The sequence below is a fragment of the Phyllostomus hastatus genome, unplaced genomic scaffold, assembly GCF_019186645.2.
Source record: "Phyllostomus hastatus isolate PE091 unplaced genomic scaffold, TTU_PhHast_1.1 phas_scaffold_93, whole genome shotgun sequence".
Taxonomy (NCBI): Eukaryota; Metazoa; Chordata; class Mammalia; order Chiroptera; family Phyllostomidae; genus Phyllostomus; species Phyllostomus hastatus.
In genome coordinates, this window is record NW_025334042.1 from 6,457,218 (window position 1) to 6,476,003 (window position 18,786).

An 18,786-nucleotide genomic window follows, 5' to 3' on the forward strand; every position below is an offset into this window, starting at 1 on the left:
ACACTAGTAATTCCTCCAACCAATGGGCCTTTGTATATGCTACTCCTTTTTACCAGAAATGCAATCCCCTCCTTTTGCTTAGCTCACTTCCACGCTTTCATCAGATTTCAGCCCAACCATCCTTTCCTGATAGACACCTTCACTGACGGCCAGCACTGGGCCAGAGTATTTGGTTATGTGCTCCAGATAACCATGTTCCCTTATTTTATATTTTATTTATTCATTTTTAGAGAGAGGGGAAGGAGAGAGGGAGAGAAACATCAATGTGTGGTTGCCTCTCGCACACCCTCTCCCTGGCCCACAACCCAAGCATGTGCCTTGAGAATTGAATTTGGTTTGCAGGCAACCATGTTCCTTTTAGCATAATAAACTTACTTTGTTTTTATTTAATTAATGTCTATCTCCTGGCTGGCGTAGCTCAGTGGATCGAGCATGGGCTGCGAACCAAAGTGTCGCAGGTTCGATTCCCAGTCAGGGTACATGCCTGGGTTGCAGGCCATGACCCCCAGCAACCGCACATGGATGTTTCTCTCTCTCTTTCTCCCTCCCTTCCCTCTCTAAAAATAAACAAATAAAATCTTTAAAAAATGTCTATCTTTTCTGTTAGACAGATGTCTCTCGGAAACACAGGATTGTCTTGGCACAGTGCCTAGCACAGCACCTGGCACGTAATACACATACAGTAAGCCTCTGCTGGTGAGTGAAATTACTGCATTCCTATTGTTAGCAAGCATAACCCAGTTCCAGTCTGGAAACAGAAATGCAGAACAGGATACTTCTAATACACCTGACCTCCATGCTCTTTATTAGACTTTCGCGTCTGACCATCCTGCACACTCGTTCCCCCGACTACTCACCACTGGGGTCCATGTGGCATGATGGATTAATGCTGCTGCTCTTAAATTTTTTTACAAAGGTGACTAATAACTTACATACAGCGATGTTGAAACAGTATTTTAAAAAATGAAACAGAAGAAAGCTTGGTTCATTTCAGAGAGAGATTTCATTTTTCTGATATTTTAAAAAGGAAACCAGGATTTTGTTTCACTGGATTCCACATATTTAGGAGCTAGACAGGCCAGCGTTTCCCACTGCACGTACACAGAGATGCTACCGTTCTTCCACTGGTCCCCACACAGTACGGAAGTAAAAACATCAGGGTCTCTTTATTTGTAACAGGTAAACACTGAAGTCCAGTCATTTAACATTGGGTGAAAAACGAGTGCAGCTCCTCCTGCAGCAAGTGCAGCTCCTCCAGGCACCGGGCTGGTCGCTGTGGCAGGTCCCGGTCATCTGGCACGTTCTCCTCCAGGAATTTCCTTTTCCCTGGGAAGCTGTCTTCAGGGCCAAGTAGGTTTGTCAGCCTCTAGTTCCAGCAGCACGTATTTTATTCACATACATACATGTATATATATGTATGTATCCCACCCTGTCTTGTTCCAACTTTCTCACTGCCTTCCTACTGATATCAGTCCCTTATTCTAACCCACCCCCCAAGTGGTATTTATAGTCAATGAGCATTTGTACATGGCACAAATTAACTCAGCTGTTGGCGCACAGAAGTCACATAATTCTCACTGTGTTGAAATACTTTTCTCCAGCTTTGGGGAAATAATTACATGTTCATTTAGACACACACACAGAATGCTGTAGACAAACAATGCCTGAGGCCCATCTGTAAGACAAATAAATCATCTTGTACTTCTTAGCACAACAAAATATACTTTTGGAAACTGAGAAGAACCAAAGAATATTTAAAACACAAATAGAAAATGACATATATTAATCATACAACAGAGTGACCAATACAAAATACTGTCAAAATAGATTTTCTTGGAGGCTTTCATTTCAAATAGGTCAGGGAAAAAATCCTACAAAATCCACATGGCTCTTCATCCTCTTAAAAGTTGTTTTCTCATTTAAAGTTTAAAAATAATTTTAGAAAAAGAATTATTTATTACAAGAGGGTTCATCTAATTTATGAGAGGTTATTGACAACTGATTTTGAAGCTCTAATGTCAAGAAGTTGGAAGGCAGAAATAAATTTTGCAATTAAGTATGTGGTACTATTTATTTCCTTAGGTGGGACTCATGTGTTCCCCCTATACCCTAACTTAAAAAAAATTATTCCTTTCAAAATTCATAGAAATAGTTAATTATTAACCATTTTTCTACTTCTCTTTCAAATCTTTCCTAACATTTTCACCAAGTTTCTGCTCCGTGTTTGGACAACATTTGCCCTGACTTGTTGTGTAAGAATTTTCCTCAGCCACCTTAGGGCAGCTGGACACAGTTCACTCCAAGTCCTCAGCGCCAGAGAAGGCTCCACGGATGCCTCAAATGGGGCAGGGGTGGGCAGTGGGAGTAAGAGCAGAGATGGGGAACTAGAAATTACCAGCATGGGCTCAAAGAGGCCAGGAGAACAGTTACCAAGATAATGAGAAACCTTATTTCATCTATAGTCTTTCCTTTGGGACATTTGAATGTGGAGTTAATTTGTTTTTTAAGTAAATGTAGTTTCTAGAATTCACTGAGAGTCTCCTAAAAACTTAGCTTTTTTGGATAACATAAAACTTCTTTTTTTATAGAAAAATCTTAAAAGATTTTATTTTTCTTTATTTTTTGAGAGAGGGGAAAGGAGGGAAAAAGAACGGGAGAGAAACATGGATCATGCCTCTCGCACGCCCCCAGCTGGCATGTGTCCTGACTGGGAATCAAGCCTGCAACCTTCCAGTGTGTGGGACGTCCCAGTCACCCCACCCACTGAACCACACCAGTCGGGGCTGCATCATTTCTGACGTCAATTTTCCATTAGGAGAACGTTACTTTTGGAATTAAATTTTGTTTTATGGTCTTTTGTACTACACTTTGCTTTTTATAAATTATATTTCACTTTCTTGAAATGAAATAAGCAGAAAGTTTTACTAAACCAACTAAGATAGAAATGCTAGATTTAAATTCTGACTTGAACGCTGGCTGAAATCATAATAGAGTTCACACTGAGGACCACCTACCAGTAGGTAGAGGAATCTTCTGCATCCTTCTTTGAACAGTCTGAACACTTAAAGCCTTGACACATTTGTAGTTCAGTGATATGAAGTCCTTTGTCACTACTATGGAACTTTAATTTTATGTACTTCATTTGGTATAAACAAACCATCCTATATAATTCATACCATCATCATCTTTGAAAAGAAGCATGAATTAAGTTTTTGAAAAAAAGGTACACTAAAAAAGTCATTATTTATAAATAAAATTTCCTTTGTGTTACTTCTTGTAAACCATCATTCAATGAATTTTGCAATGTAATTTTTTTCCTTCTTTGAAAGCATCTTGTACATTTCACATTTCATAATCTTCTTGGGGTGACTTTCTTTTCTCCACAAAAAACCCAGTTAAGGTCGTTGTACCAATTTACTTTTACTTCCTTCCTGTTCACTGAGTTTAAAATGGGTATAGGCGAGAATGCCGAATAATGTACACAACATGCCAAGACCCTGGTTAACTGACAGTGGGTCCTTAAATAAAACATAGCCGCCGAACAGAGTAATGCAGAACTTGAAGTGTCCGAACATGTTATAGCTGATGTTTTGGATAAGGATAAAAAGGAGTAACAAGTCAGATGTTACATTCATACTCACAATGCATGCGCGCGCACGCACACACACAGCCATGGCTCCCCGGGGCTGGAAAGAGCTGCATGACGCACTGACTGAAGGCAGGGTCTCCTCCCCCAACGTAAAGAACAACAGGAACTTCAGTGAAGCGCTGGGTCAATCCCACTTTCCACAGGTAGGTTTTAGCAAGTAATAAGTGACAGGAGACTGCTTCAAGTCTCCCCACTGGTCTCTCCAAAGAAGAGGAAAGGCGCTACAATATAAGGCAGGGAAAGGAGTTCAGAGGGAGGTACAGGGAAGATACTTTGCACAGCAATGTATGGTTCTGTTTTAGACTGCCAATTCTAATAATAACTCCCCTTGGCAAGTGAGGTGAGATGTGTAAGGCACCAGAGAGCTGACTCAAGGTAAGCACACCCAGTATGCTTACATTTAGGAGGGAAGGAGGAAGGGGGAGAAAGTAATAGTGTGCACCAATGACACGCCAGGCACTAAGCACCACGTGTATCAGCTCTAATAATAGTTATCAATACCAGTATTTACGCCTAATAAACATCTGCCAGGTGCTTGACACATATTCTCTCAAACACTCGTAACAACCAACATCGTAGGTACTATTTCCCCCATTTCATAACTGATGAGAGTCGGGGCCGAGCTCACAGGTAGGGAGGCAGAGTGGGCATGCGCACCTGGATCTGCCTGATGCAAAGCCTGGGCTCTTTCCTCGGCTCTGAGGCCGACTGCGCAGCCTGGAAGAGCCTTCTGGGCAGGAAAGCGCGGGCCCTGTACAGGGGGCCCTGAGCTTGGCTGACCTGACGGAGGTCATTTCCTGAGAGACAGAGGATCTTCCCAAGGATGTTCAATAGAACCATAACCAAAAGTGCTTTATTTTCAATTGTGAGCTATCTTCAAGTGCACTGGCTCTAACACTCCGGCACTTCTTTACTCCTCAGCCTCTTTCAAGTAGCTCATGATGTGTTAAAGATATTTACACCAGAGGGAAGGCACATGTAAAGAAATTCTAGAAAAGGAGCGGTCTATACTTGGTACGTACAATTCTCTTTAAATTTCTACCATTCCAGTTAAACTTTCACTTCAACACTTTGAAACCTCCTGTCAAAACCACCAGCACCCCCACCTTGTGAAACCCCTTCATCCATGACCAGTCTTCTCGCACCTGGCCTGGCAGTGGTATTCCCCCACATTCGGCTCCTGCGCCACTCTCCTTCCTTTCTGTCTGATTGCTGCTTTCCTGCCTCTTCTGCCTGGCTCCTCTCATCTCTCCGATCTCCAAACACTGAATGACCCAGGACTCAATCTTTGGGCCTCTTTTCTTCTACTTGTTCGCTTAGCTATTTCAACCAGTCTCTCTGCTTTCAATACCTACGCACCACTGATTCTCTCAGGACTGCCCCAGCTGAGACCCTGAGCTCTCAGACTTGTCACCCAAAACTGAGCACGTGCTCTTCCTCCCCACCCCTAAACCTCAGCCTCAGGGCTGTCCCACCCCCGCTGATGGCAACTCCATTCTCCCAGGTACTCAGGCAAAAACCATCTGAGTTGCCCTCTCATATTCTCCACAACCAATTTGTCAGAAAAACCTGTTGGCTCTACTTGAAAATATATCCAGAATCCAATCCCTTCTCACTATGTCTGCTGCTACCATCCTGGTTCCAAATCACCATTATTTCTAAATTAGAATAGTACAATGGCCTCTTGACGGTTTCCCTTCCTGCCTTGCCTCATTCAGTCCAGTGGTTCTCAAACAGGGTTTACTTTGCCACCTGGGCAAGATCTAGACACACTGTTGGTTTTCATGATTGGGGAAAGGGAGAGCTACTGGATCTAATGGGTGGAGGCCAGGGATGCTGCTGAATATACTACAAGGTACAGGACAGGCCCCTGCAACAAAGAATCGTCTGGCCAAAAATGTCAATTGCATGGATTTGGGAAAGCTCTTAACACAGTAGACCGAGTGACCTTATTAGGACTTAAGTAAAATCACACCATTTTTCTGCTCGAAACTCCAATGGTTTCCCTGCTCACTCGGAGTCATCAATCACCCTTAAGTGAGGGCTCTGCTCTGCCGGCCCCCTGTCGGCACTCAAGAGCCCATGGCGCCCCACCCTCAGTGCTCTGCTCCAACCACACTGGCTCCCTGCAGTCCCCCAGGGCCCCTCACCCACCCTTCCCTCGCCCACCCGGAATGCCGTCCACCCCGATCTGCATGGAGTAACCTCTTTTTCTTCGGGTTTTTACTCAAAAGTCTTCTTACAGAGAGGACTTCCTGCCTTCTCTCCCTAAAATTTCGACTCTGTCCCCAACATTTCATATCCTCTTCCCTGCTTTATTTTTTTCTCCTTGGCAATTAACACTATCTAATGCTAATATGTATATTATCTATTTTTTTGTTTATAGTCTGTTTAAGCCTGTGAGAGCAAAGATTTTTGTCTATTTCACTAGATCTCCAGTGTTTGACATATAGCAGATATTCAATATGTAAGTACTAAGTCAATGAACAGTTTATATTGCGTGTTCAGTGTCTGTTGAATGGATCAATGTTAGTAAGGGCACACACTTGGATGCCCTGACTTGGCAGCATGGTGCAGAAGTTTTGGGATCATACTGCATGGTTTGAAATCTGGATACAACCCTTCTCAGCTGCACAACCTTGAGTTATTCAAACTCTCTGCACCTCCATTTCCTCCTCTGGAAAGTAAAGTAATAAAGTGTTCCTCGCAGAGCTGCTGTGGGGATTAAATGCCTAATATACCAGGTGATTCAAAGAGTGCCTGGCACAAAATAAATATTAAGTGTTATTATGTAAAAATAACTATTATCATTGTTATTTGTTGATAGTTGTCAAATATGCTGCATTCTTAGCCTTTGATGACATCAGTGTTCACTCATTTGTATAAATCAGAACCCTATGACATCACACTGCTGAACTACCTCTCTGATTTGCAGAAATCCATTCTCTGCATTTGCCTAAGAGTGGAGCAAAGTGAAATGAGAAGAGAAACAGAATGATGAGCAGAATGTTAAGAACAGACACTTGAGTTTGATTCAGGCCTTCATTGTATGACTTCATTTTGTGAAGTAATACTGAAAAAAACAGGCACACCCACCTTCACATAAGTACAAAAACATCCTAAAATTCAGAGGTCACTTAGGTCAATTTCAGAGGTCTGATCATCTTCTGCTGTGTGGATAACCACACCTCTATTAATACAGATAACTGAGAACTGACTGACAACCCAAGCACCCATCCCATTATTCACTCTACAAATATTCATCAGACCCCACTATGTGCAAGAAATGGTTCTCTATGTTCATTCTGATAAGGAAGATGACCATCTATCACTTAAAAAATTCAAAACGGTTCATGATATAAAAAGCTAATTCTTTCCGAGTTCATATTTCTTCAAATTTTTATAGACTCTAGTGTGGAATGAGATGACTAAATATTAAAAACAGCTCACTCTACTTAATTTAGGCCATGCAGTAGTAATTGTGAGACTCAAGGAATTGATGTGATGGACTTTTAGAAAATATGAAAGAGCATGCATTCGTAAGCCATCAGGAAAAGGATACGTGACTGGTGAAGTGTTCCCAATGATCCAGTAAATCGACAAGTTCACCATGAAAGCTGTTACTCCAGACAGCAGCACCATGAACTACGAGTGAACCAAAAGAATCATTAACGCAGCTTCAATCAGTACAATCAAGTACAAATACATTTCATTAGGCATTTCTAAAAACTCGAATATCAACCATTAGGAACAAGATTTTAAAAAGAATCAATTTGAAAGACAACAAAATTTGAGAGTAAAGGGCAGAATAAATAATATTCTGAAATGTAATTTTGTCTACAAAACTCAAAGAAAAATTCCCCAATAATATCCTGCCTCTGAATGTGCATTTCCAGTTTTACTTTTCTTATTTATCTGAAAAACTACTTTTTAAATAAAACACATGTTCATTATAGAAAAATCAGAAAATAAAGATAAGCAAACAGAATATAAGAACTTCCTATAATCTCAACCACCCACCACTATTAATATCTTAGCGTATATCCTTCAAGATCTTTCTTCTATTGAATTTCCCATATTTGTTCTTATTTAAATTGAATCAATGCGTAGTCATTGGATATCTACAAAAGCAGGCCACGCCACGTGAGGAACACGACACGTTCTTGCCCTCGAAGAGCTTAGATACCACTTACAGACGTAATCAAAGTCATGATAATCACAGCTGACACTTCCATAGTACTTATTATGTACCAAGGATTGTTCTAAAGCTTTCCATATATTACTTTATTTAATCCTCACAAGCACCATGAGGTAGTACATACTATCCCACTTTACAGATGAGAAAACAGAGCACAGTGAAGCAGAGTGACTTGCCCGAGATCACACAGCCAGGAAGCAGCAGGGCGGAGATTAAAACCGAGCAATCTGGTTCTGGAGTCCCTGCTCCTAACCCGCTCGGTTACACTACCTCTCAACACACGAAAGTGAGAGTGCAATGCACGATTTCTGGCTCAGGCAATAAAGGAAAATGAGCTCCTTCATTTACAGGCAAACAAACAATAAGTTCTGTATGAATGTCTAGGCAGGACATGTCATTTTGGGCTGGGATAGTGAAAAAAGTCTTTGGATTTCAAATGTAAACATTAAGGGAAAAGGAGGGGGCAGGATTCCAAGCAGAGGGAACTACGGGCCAAAGCACGGAGGCGTGAGAACACGGAGTGGGCACACGGACAGTGAACAAGAGGACCTGGCCGAGGAAGGGGCGACAAAGTGGGCTGCACCACGGTATACACACGCCACACTCTCTTCAAACCCACCTCACAATTATTATCTAAAAAGTTATGATGTCATTTTCTACTTCTAAAGTGAGAGTTAAGATAAAATATTAGCTATGATCTGAATTAATGATAAGTTTAAATTCCAAAGAGATCGGTAAGTCACATTTCAAGATTCTTTCTGTCCCATGTGAGTTTTATCGGTTTTTGGATCAGTGCAGTTACAAGTTGGAGTTGTGTCCTATTTAGGTGAAAAGAGTAACATGTCATTTGTTTTATAAAAGTCAGGCCCATTAAATGTTCAACGAAAAGAAACTTGCTCCTTAAAGATTTTTAAAAACTGTTTCCAGCCCTGGACAGTGTGGCTCAGTTGGTTGGGCATCGTCCTGCAAAGTGAAAGGTCACCGGTTCTATTCCCGGTCGGGCACAGGCCTGGGTTGTGGGTTCACTCCCTGGTTCGGGTGTACGAGAGGCAACCGATGTTTCTCTTTCACATCGGTATTTCTCTCCCTCCATCTCTCCCTCCATCTCTCCCTCCCTTCCTCTCTCTAAAATAAATAAAAAATAAAAGAAAAATTTAAAAAAAATTTAAATTGTTTCTAGAAATATATCATTACTAATTTTGAGTTCACAGAATATTACATACCAATTTCTTGATGACTTAGCATTACAAATACAATTACAAGCTCTACTTTGAGACAATGATGCCCCCTAGGGAAATTAAAGGGACTTTCCCTTATTTAAATGGCCTCAGATAGCTGGGCACTAAGTTTCTTCGATTTTTTTTTAACGAGCTTTCTGCTGCTCACCTTTTTCAAATCTGTCAGGGGTCCTATCACAAAAAACTTCTTCCTTTCCAATTTAAGTAAGGCGTCTAAGCTGCAATGGTTTGAAAACCGGACAACCAAGATAACTATAACTTTTGTAAAATTAGAGGAAATATCATCTAACAGTTGGCCCAGTGGTTTCTACTTTGGAAAAAAAAGGCTTATGTCAAAGCATGTGAACTTGAAACAGCTATCGACCTGTTCATAGGCAGCACAGTGGGGTGTTTGAGGATATGGACCTCACGGCCAGAATGCATGGGTCCCACCTCCAGCTCTGCCTGCTAGCGGTGGGATCTTCAGTCAGCTACTTAACTCTCCCTGTCCTCGTCAGTAAGTACAGGGAGAAGAATAGTATGTACCCACACAATGAAGCTGTTATTGGGATTAAGTAAGTTAATATTTGCAAAGCACTTAGAACAGTGCCTAGAACAGACCAAGAGCTATGTAAATTTGATAAGTTACCAGCAACAGAAAAGACATCCCCACTGACTGTGTTCCAAAGGTTACAGTTACGGGAAGCAGACATTCCTTCCCTATGTTGGCGATTACACTTTGTATCTTAAAATGTCCCCCAAATACATAGCCCTTTGGTCTGGCAATTCCATTCTTAGGATTCTACTTCACAGAAAAAAGTACCGGTTCATGAGGACACACATACAGAATGCTTATTGCAACACTGGTCATAGTGGTCAAGAACCAGAACTAGTATTTACATATACAGGCATTGAAAAGAACGACATAAAAAGACTTTCATGAGATATTAAGTGAGAAAAGCCAGATACAGAAAATCATGTGATATGATCCCATTTTTCTAACAGAATCAACCGTTTACCTTATGTCTATATTCACATGTGTGTCATCTATGTTGGTATATGGGCATGTGCACCATGGAGAGAATATGGAAGAACAAACACTAAAATGCTGACATGACTGACTTTAAAGGGCAGGGAAGGGGTAACGAGATGTGGAAATGTGTGGGAGTAGGAGGGCTGGGGAAAAGGAACCCATGATAAAAACAGCATTTACAATAACACTCCATGTAAATAAAATTACACATACATACAAACCACATGCATGCATGGATCTGTGTATCTGAAAAAGAGATCCATGAAAGAATCACAAAAATGATAAAGGTGATTGTCTTAGTTTGGCAGGATTCTGGGAGGCCGTCACTTTCTTTATATTTTTTTTTTTTAAAGGACTCTTATTTTTTTTAAGATTTTTTATTTATTTATTTTTAGGGAGGGATGGGAGGGGGGGAGAGAGAGGGAGAGAGGGGGAGAGAGAGAGAGAGAGAGAGAGAGAGAGAGAGAGAGAGAGAGACAGACATTAATGTGCGGTTGCTGGGGGTTATGGCCTGCAACCCAGGAATGTACCCTGGCTGGGAATCGAACCTGGGACACTTTGGTTCCCAGCCCGCGCTCAATCCACTGAGCTACGCCAGCCAGGGCTAACTTTCTTTATATTTTTATGTATGTTCAAAATCTCTACAATGACCATGTACTATTTATATTATTAAAACAAAATTGAGCACCAGGAGAGACAGTTACCTATAAAAGGGAGCTACCATAAGACTGTTGGCTGATTTCTCAACAGAAACACTACAGGCCAGAAGAGATTGGCACCCAATTTTCAAAGTGACGAAAAGCAAGGAGCTACAATCAAGATTACTCTATCCGCCTGGCTGGCGTAGCTCAGTGGATTGAGCACGGGCTGTGAACCAAAGTGTTGCAGGTTCGATTCCCAGTCAGGGTACATGCCTGGGTTACAGGCCATGACCCTCAGCAACCACACATTGATGTTTCTCTCTCTCTCTCTCTCTTCCTCCCTTCCCTCTCTAAAAATAAAGAAATAAAATCTTAAAAAAAAAAGATTACTCTATCCTTCAAGGCTCTCACTTAAAACTGGAGAAGTAAAGAGCTTCCCAGAAGAAAAACTAAAGGAGTTCATTACCATCAAACCAGCATTACAAGAAATGTTAATGGGACTTCTTTAAGAAGAAAGAAGGAAATAAACCCCAAAACAAAACAAAACATGTAAGCCTGTATTTTTATTGTAAAAAAGTAAAGCAAAAATAAATGCCCAAATTATCTGTGAGCTGTAGCTTGGAATGGTCGGAGCAGTAACTGGGCATCAGCAGACCTGAATTTTAGGCCTGGTTTTGCCACTGACTACCTGCCTGACTTTAGGTGAGTCCCTTAACCTTTCTGTGCCTCAGTTTCCTTATCTAAAAAAAAATAACCCTTACCCTGCCTCCCTTACAGGCTAATTATGAGTATTAACTGTGAGACTAGATCTGAAATAGTGCTCTGCAAGTTCAAACTGCATTAATAATGGAGGGATTAATATTATTTTGTTTCTTGACACTGAAACAATTAGAACTCACCAGAGCAGAAACTGACCAGGGACCAAACAGTCCTCCTTCTTCAAACAGGGGCTCAAAGAAGGGCACAGCGACCAGCAGCATGGCGGATGACATTGGAGCCTGGTAGTACAGCAGCTGCATTGAGTTAACTTGCAATTCATGCTGTTTGGCTCCTACCCACTGAAAATCAGGAGATGAAACCAGTTAGGCAGACAACAAACAGCATTGCTTACTAAAGGAATGATGCAATTCTAGCCACAGAGGTGGGAATGTGGGGCCCAGGGCTGGGGGAAGCCGATATGTCTAATTATTCTACAGGATTTCAGATATCAACAATATGTACAAATGTTCTTTAAGCACTTTGGATGAAAAAAGTTTTATATAGTCAATGCCTGATCATATGTTGTTTTCTGAGTTATAAAGACGGAGAAAAAAAAATCCATTCTTCCCTCTTGGTCCTAGTAAATGGAGGAAGTCCATGCATACATGAGCCCACAAGCATAAGAGATCTCAGGAAAATATGGCAGGAATGGAAATTTCGATCATTAGGAGGAACACAGATGCTGTGTCAGACTTCATTTCTTTCTAAAAATGCGCCCCCACAAAAGACTGGGTGGGGGGCAGGGCACCCTAGTTAGAGACTGACAGGAACCTCAGTTGTCCCAGGTGGCTACCAATGTATGTGGCTAGAAAGTTATGTGAGGTCTTCTCATTCACTTAAAACAACCCAGTCAATGGTAAAAGGAATTTTCCTCTTTATGGATGACTTTTCTGTGGGTAATTTCCCACCAATACACCTCAACAAATCGGATGATCACCCTAAACAACTATACAACTATAGTTGTATAGTTAAACCCTAAACAACTATATCATCTAGTAAAACCAATACCTCAAAGCCTCCAATCCCATCAGCCCTCAAAATGCTTCACCAGTCTGTTTAAAGAAAGCTCAATAGGACTGTTTGCATAAAATCTGGCAAGAACAGCCAGGCCTTTGAATCACTGCTCCTCCATAATTTTCTTTCCTGTAGGTCTGGGTGTCCTGTTACACATACTCCAAGTCTACAGACATTCACCAAGACAGAAATAGAAGAGCAGGAAATCTGACACATGCTCCTACCAGCCTTAACCAAGGGTCTTCTGTCAATATGAAGGACAAAGAATTGATTCTTCTGCTGCTGGCTCCTTGGGCACTGCAGTGAGCAAGACGAATGCAGAGAGTACTCCTGCTCTTCTGCCCCTTTAGCGGCCTCCCCCGGCAGCTGCGTTTCTCCGACACAGAACCACCTGGAGTCGTGGTGAGACAGGGCCTCCACCTTCCCTTCCTGCAGTGCAGCCTGGCTTCTGCCCACCACCCCTCTAAGGAAACTGCTCCCCCAAAGGGCACCATCACCTCCGAGAGTCCCACCTGAAGGGCTCCCTCCACCCTCCTCCTGCTGGAGATTTCTGCACAATCTGCAATTTCCCTTGGGAGCACTTGACCTCTGGTGTGCACTGTTTCCTCGCTCACCTCTTCCTTCGCTTACTATTTTTAAGGCAGATATCCGGCCTTCCTCATTATCCTCGTAACTGATTTCTTTTACTATCCGCTGACGTCGATAGCTCTGACCTCTTTCCTCGAGCATCCTTAAACTCACATCTTTAACAGTCTACTGGCCATCTTCACTGAGATAATCTATAGGGACTTGTTCAAAATCAAGCTCATTACTTCCATCCCAAATTAATTCCTCCTGTGTTGTTCCAGTGATTGATAAAATCTCCTTCAAGGATCAGACTCCTTACTTTTCTCACTCCCACATTTAGTCAAATCCCATGAATTCTTTCTCCAATAGGTTTCCGGAGTGTTTTTCCTTACCTGCTTCACTACCTCTGTCCTTGGTCAGCGCCTTCCTGTCTTCCCCTGGGACCACGGAGAGCTTCCTAACTGCGCTGCCTGTTACCCTTTCTTCCCTCTCCCATTCACTCTTCATTGCCACCCAAGTCTACACTCCTTTCCTGGTGCCTGCAGGATGGAGAGCATACTTCCCCAGCATGATGTTTAAGACTCTGCCATCTGGTCTCACCCAGCCCAAAGCCTTGTCCTTCCAGAATGCCACTCTAGTCTCACCAAACAAATCAAGTTCTCCGAAAATCCTGCATACACCAATGCAAAGAAAGACCTCTGCTATATTTCTATGCTAAGCAAATTCATGTGCGTCCTTCAATTTAAATTGCTAACTTTTTCAGGAAGGCTTATCTCACCACCCTCTGGTAGGGTGACACTTCCTCCCTGGTGTACCACAGAACTTCCTTATACCCTGAGCTATCCTGCTAATGATTAGCTGTTTACATGTGTTTTTGCACTACTGGACTGTAGCTGCTTTTCCTCTTTGTAACCTCAAGCCTGAGCATGAAGCAGAAATGTCTGCTGACTGAATGAATGAGTCCACACTCTTTCTACAACTAACTCTAATACCTGATCACTCATCTTTTAACTCCTTTTAATGCCCCAGCAGAAATAACTTAGAAATTATACCTGCATCCAATGGGAAATACAACTTTTTTTAAAACGAATTTTTGTGGAATATACCTATTTTGTAACATTACTTTTACCATTTGCTAATAATGGAGAACTCTGTGAGTTTGCTAGTCTATGATCATTCATTGGTCAATATCATTTCAAATATTTACCTGAGGGATATAGAATCCTTTGATTCTAATTTGTAACAGTGTTGAGACTTGTGTGAACAAAAATGGTCACACTGGCATGAACAATGAGTACTCTGAATTTAAATTATATAAAATGAATACAAGAAAGTCTCATGTTCAACAAATAAAATTTCTTGCTATATTTAATAAATATTTAATCCATACTGGGAAAGAAAAAGTTCATTTAGCAAAAAAGAATGTTCACTTACTAGTAACAAAATTTAAATTCACTGAAGTACACCCAAATATAATTTCCTGAAGCTCAGAGCTGAGCTTCCTCCGATTACTCTCTGCAGTAAAGGACAGTGTCTGGGAATCAAGTGACAAGAGTGAGTGAGTGCTCCATCCTCTCGTGCCACTGTCTTTTTTAGACTGCTTCTCTGCCACTAAAATAGGTCTTCAACCTCAGAATTTTCACATAACAATGTTTCTAAAATGACCAGTATTATGAAGTTTAAGATGTTAAGGCTGTATGACTAAACTCCTAACACTTAACAAGAAAGTCTCAGTTTACAACCAGTGGATGTTAGCAAAAAAAGTAAAATTGGTTACACATTTGGACTCTAATTTCCCCATGCAGGCACACCCAGAATTTTCAGTCCAAGGTTTTCAGTATAGAGAAAATACTGTTTCATTGTACCCTACCAAGTTACTTTTCCCAACTATATAAAACACAAAATATATACTTGTCCAGATTTTATGGTAATGAAGTAAGTGGATCCATGAACAAATTTTTAATCAATGCCTGCTATATAGACAAGGCACTGTGCTAGTGCAAGAAGTGAAACACCCATTTTATTCAAATATAAAATATTCATATAGACATAGTATTCAAAGCCAATGTATAAGTTGTAACACCAGAATATTTTTTAAGGTAAAGGTTTAGAAATCTGTAATATTCCTTTTCCACCCAAATTTTTGAAAGTGTACTCACTCTTTCACAATACTGTTATAATTGAAGAGTAAAGGACAAACATAACCAATGAACTCAGTTCTCAAGTAAAAAGTCTTACTACTCATTTTGTGAAGACTTCCCCAAAAATCATAACACCACCCCACACTCAGACTGTTAAGCATGGGTGTTATACACTTACGAACAGGGAGGGAGGCATTTGCTGGGCATGAAGTTTGTCTCCTTTCTTCTCTTCAGCTTGAGTCAGCCAATTTAGTCAATTATGTTTTCTTCCTAACAGTTTATTGTCTCTATACTGTATTTTCTAAACCTTGGGATACAGCTTCAAAATTTATGAACTCTGCTAAAAAGGCAAATAAAGAAAAAAAATTACCAACCACTTGATAAAGGGATGTAACTAAAACACCAAGAGCGGCAAACACCATTCCAAGGAAATTAAACTTCACATCGTAATAAGAATTTAGGATTACACCTAAAGTTATAGGAATCTGTAAAGAAAAAGAGGTAAATGTTGTTCAGATTAAATTCAAGAGTATGCCATTACAGGGTTAATTAAAAAAAATCACTGGGAAACAATGAACCTCTATAAATTTTTCTTCTTTTCTATTTGAAAACAGTTAATCCTGTTTCCTCAAAGTTAAATATGATAGTCCTAATTATGTTCATTTAATGAACATAAGTATTTAATTCTCATTTAATTGTATTTAAGATAGAATTAATTCCATTTAAAATTTGGGGTAAAGTAATGAGCCAATGCACTACACTTTGCAAGAAATGAATACCACGTACATGGACACAGGAGTAAAAGAACCCCAAAACTAGTGGCTAAACAACATACAAACATATAATGAAAGCATTCGGATCTTTAATATTGTAAGTTATTAACTGCTAAAATTATTTGTTTATATCCTCATATTTAAAGATACAGAAACATCCACAAAATGTCACTGCTGACATAGTCTGAAACATATTTTACCATAGACCTTTAAAGTTTATATTACAAGTTTGGTTCCCCTGGGGGAGGCGGGCTTTTTTCAGTTTGAGATTTTGCAGATAATCTGATAGACTGAATTGCACCACCCAATATAGCTTTCTTTTCTTACAGATCACAGCATTAAAGGCTATCTAACAGCAGTTATTAAAAACACGCAAGTACACTCTTGGGGTAAGAACCCAATGGAGTGCCAGGGTGGTTTTTTTCCATATCCCCCAAATAAGCCTGAAGTTCACATGCTAACAGGTGACACAAGTGTGGATTTTAAGATGATGGGAAGGAGTATGCAGCAAGGTTAAACATTCAAATTTCCCGGTGAAAAAGACGGTCCGGGAGGTGCGTCTTGCGAAGCTGAAGCTACTCACCAGCGTGAGCTGTATTTTGATAGAAATGGTTTTCTTGTAGCAGAGGGTCTGGATAACTATGATCACCGGCGTGGTCATGGCCTTGGCCAGCTGATAGGTACCTATGGTGTTGTTCTGCAGAGAAAGATTGGTGAAGACCACGAAGCCACAGAAGCTGAGAGCCAGGAGGAGGAGCTTAGAAGGCGGCAGACTTTTGGGGGCAAAGATGTTCAGCTTCTGGCAGAGGAACAAGCCCAGCCAGGTAACCACAAAGTGCACCAGGGTCAGGCTCATGTTGGGGAAGCCATGGTGCACATAGATCCATTTGTTGAGGAACACGATGCAGATGGACACCAGCAGGTTGACCAGAAGCCCGGCGGCGATGCGCCCATTGCCCCGCACTCGGTCTACCAGCGATGCCATGACCCGCACGAGGACAAGGCCGTTCAGCTTCGGAGAGGGACGCCCGACCTGTCTCCGGCCGTCCTTGCCCTCCTCCTCCTCCTCTGCTGCGGTGTTGGCGCAAGGGCTAGTTTCAGCTCCTGTCGCAGCAGAGGGTCCCAGGCGAGTAACAGCCGCGTACACATGCTCTGCCACCGCCCATTGAGTCCGCGACTACGCGGCAGCGTCCCTTGCGCCCCGCCTCCTGACACGTGACTCGGGGCGCCGGCGATTCCGCCAGCAGCTGGTAGCAGAGCCGCCTTTATCCTGCGCAGGCGCATTGGGCTTTATCTGCGGAAAGCTACTTCCTAGGTCCCTTCCCCTTAGTCGCCTAACCTCTACCTTGGCGGGGCCCTTCTGGGACCCTTTTCATGTTTGACGTTTCCTTTGTTACTCGACTTACTAGACTGCTGCTCTCAAGCTGATGGAATGGGCTGTGCAAACACTGTTGGTCAATTTTACGTACGAGGGGGGTACTGAGCATTTTTAGTCTTCCAAACATACAGAAGAGTAGAAATAATGATGGACTTTTATGTACTTATGGTTAGTAAACTATTCAGATTTTCTTTTTGAATTGATGTTTGACCTTTTATTGTTCTAGAAGTGTCCATTTTACTTAAATGTTCTAATATACTTGGTTAGAGTGGGACATAGTGTTCTATGATGTTTTAAATTTATTTCATCTGTTTACCACTTTATATTCTAAACATTATGCATTTGGGCTGTCTTTGTTCCTTGCTTAGCCTTACCAGTAATTTTTCTATTTTATGGGGCTTTTCAAAGATCACTTCTACTGATTTTCATTACTTTTTTCCTTCCGACTTTTACCCCTAATTTCTTGAATACAATGTTCAGTTTGTTTATTTAAAGGATTTAAAGCTGTGAGTTTCCTCCCTGAGAATAGCTTTGCCCATGGTCCTGAAGACAGTGTAATTCTCATTGTCCTTAATTGCTAAGTAGTCTGAGAGTTTTAATTTCCTCTTTGATGCAAATATTGTTTAAATATTGAGTACCTGCTTTGTGCAAGGCACTGTATTTGGCACCTGGTAAATAATGGAGAATAAAACCATCTGGACCCTCTCTCATAGAACTTAGAGAAGACTGGTACTAAACAATTATAAACCATAACAAAATAAATGTTCTGAAGCAACAAAATATGGTCCTGTGAATGAGAGAATAAGAGAACCTGATCTAAACTTGGGGACAGGAGGTTAAGAGCTTCCCCAAGAAATGACTCAAACTAACATTTGAATGACTGACTATAAGTTTGTTTTTTTGAAGGTTTAAATCAGCCTTTTAAAAAAGTAATCTTTATTATATTTTTTTTCATTACCATTTAGTCCCCTTATACCTGCCTCCCCCCAGCAATCATCACACTGTTGTCCATGTCCGTGAGTCCTTTTTCCTTTTGGCTCAACCTCTCCTCTCATGAACCCCTCCCCCACCTTTAGCTGTCATCTGCTCTCTGAGTCTGTGTTCTGCTTGTTACTTCAGTTTGTTCATTAGATTCCACATGAATGGAATCATATGGTATTTGTCTTTCTTTGACTGGCTTACTTCACTTAGCATAATGCTCCCCAGGTCCATCCATACTGTTGCAAAGGGTAAAATTTCCTTTAGGGACAAGTAGTATTCCATTGTAAATGTCCTGTAGTTGTTTTATCCACCGTCTACAGATGGGCACTTGGGCTGCTTCCATATCTTGGTGATTGTAAATAACGCTGCAATGAACCTGGGGGTGCTTATGTTCTTTCGAATTAAGTGTTTTGGGTTCCTTTGGATATATTCCCA

At 41.2% G+C, this 18,786-nt stretch overlaps 1 protein-coding gene across 2 annotated transcripts; it reads right to left on the minus strand.

The window, feature by feature from the left end:
* Positions 1-612: 612 nt before the first annotated feature.
* On the minus strand, positions 613-17,182 carry SLC35E3 (solute carrier family 35 member E3). 2 transcript variants are annotated; one of them, XM_045829918.1, is made up of 5 exons: positions 16,576-17,182; positions 15,594-15,704; positions 11,638-11,796; positions 7,212-7,294; positions 613-3,373 (listed from the first exon to the last, which is right to left on the minus strand). In XM_045829918.1, the coding sequence occupies exons 1-5, from the start codon at positions 16,975-16,977 to the stop codon at positions 3,343-3,345; spliced, it is 786 nt and encodes a 261-aa protein (XP_045685874.1). In that variant the 5' UTR covers positions 16,978-17,182; the 3' UTR covers positions 613-3,342. The 2 variants fall into 2 exon arrangements, with proteins under 2 accessions (XP_045685874.1, XP_045685873.1); XM_045829917.1 differs by having other exon boundaries at positions 615-3,582.
* Positions 17,183-18,786: the final 1,604 nt, after the last annotated feature.

Bases quoted from the DNA above. Each gene is read 5' to 3' on its own strand.
- SLC35E3 (XM_045829917.1), bottom strand. From the start codon at position 16,977: ATGGCATCGCTGGTAGACCGAGTGCGGGGCAATGGGCGCATCGCCGCC. The intron at 15,705-16,575 runs GTGAGTAGCTTC...TTTTCTTTACAG, and splicing joins TCAAAATACAGCTCACGCTG to ATTCCTATAACTTTAGGTGT. The intron at 7,295-11,637 runs GTGAGTTCTAAT...GTTCACTCGTAG, and splicing joins CCTGGTCAGTTTCTGCTCTG to TTCATGGTGCTGCTGTCTGG.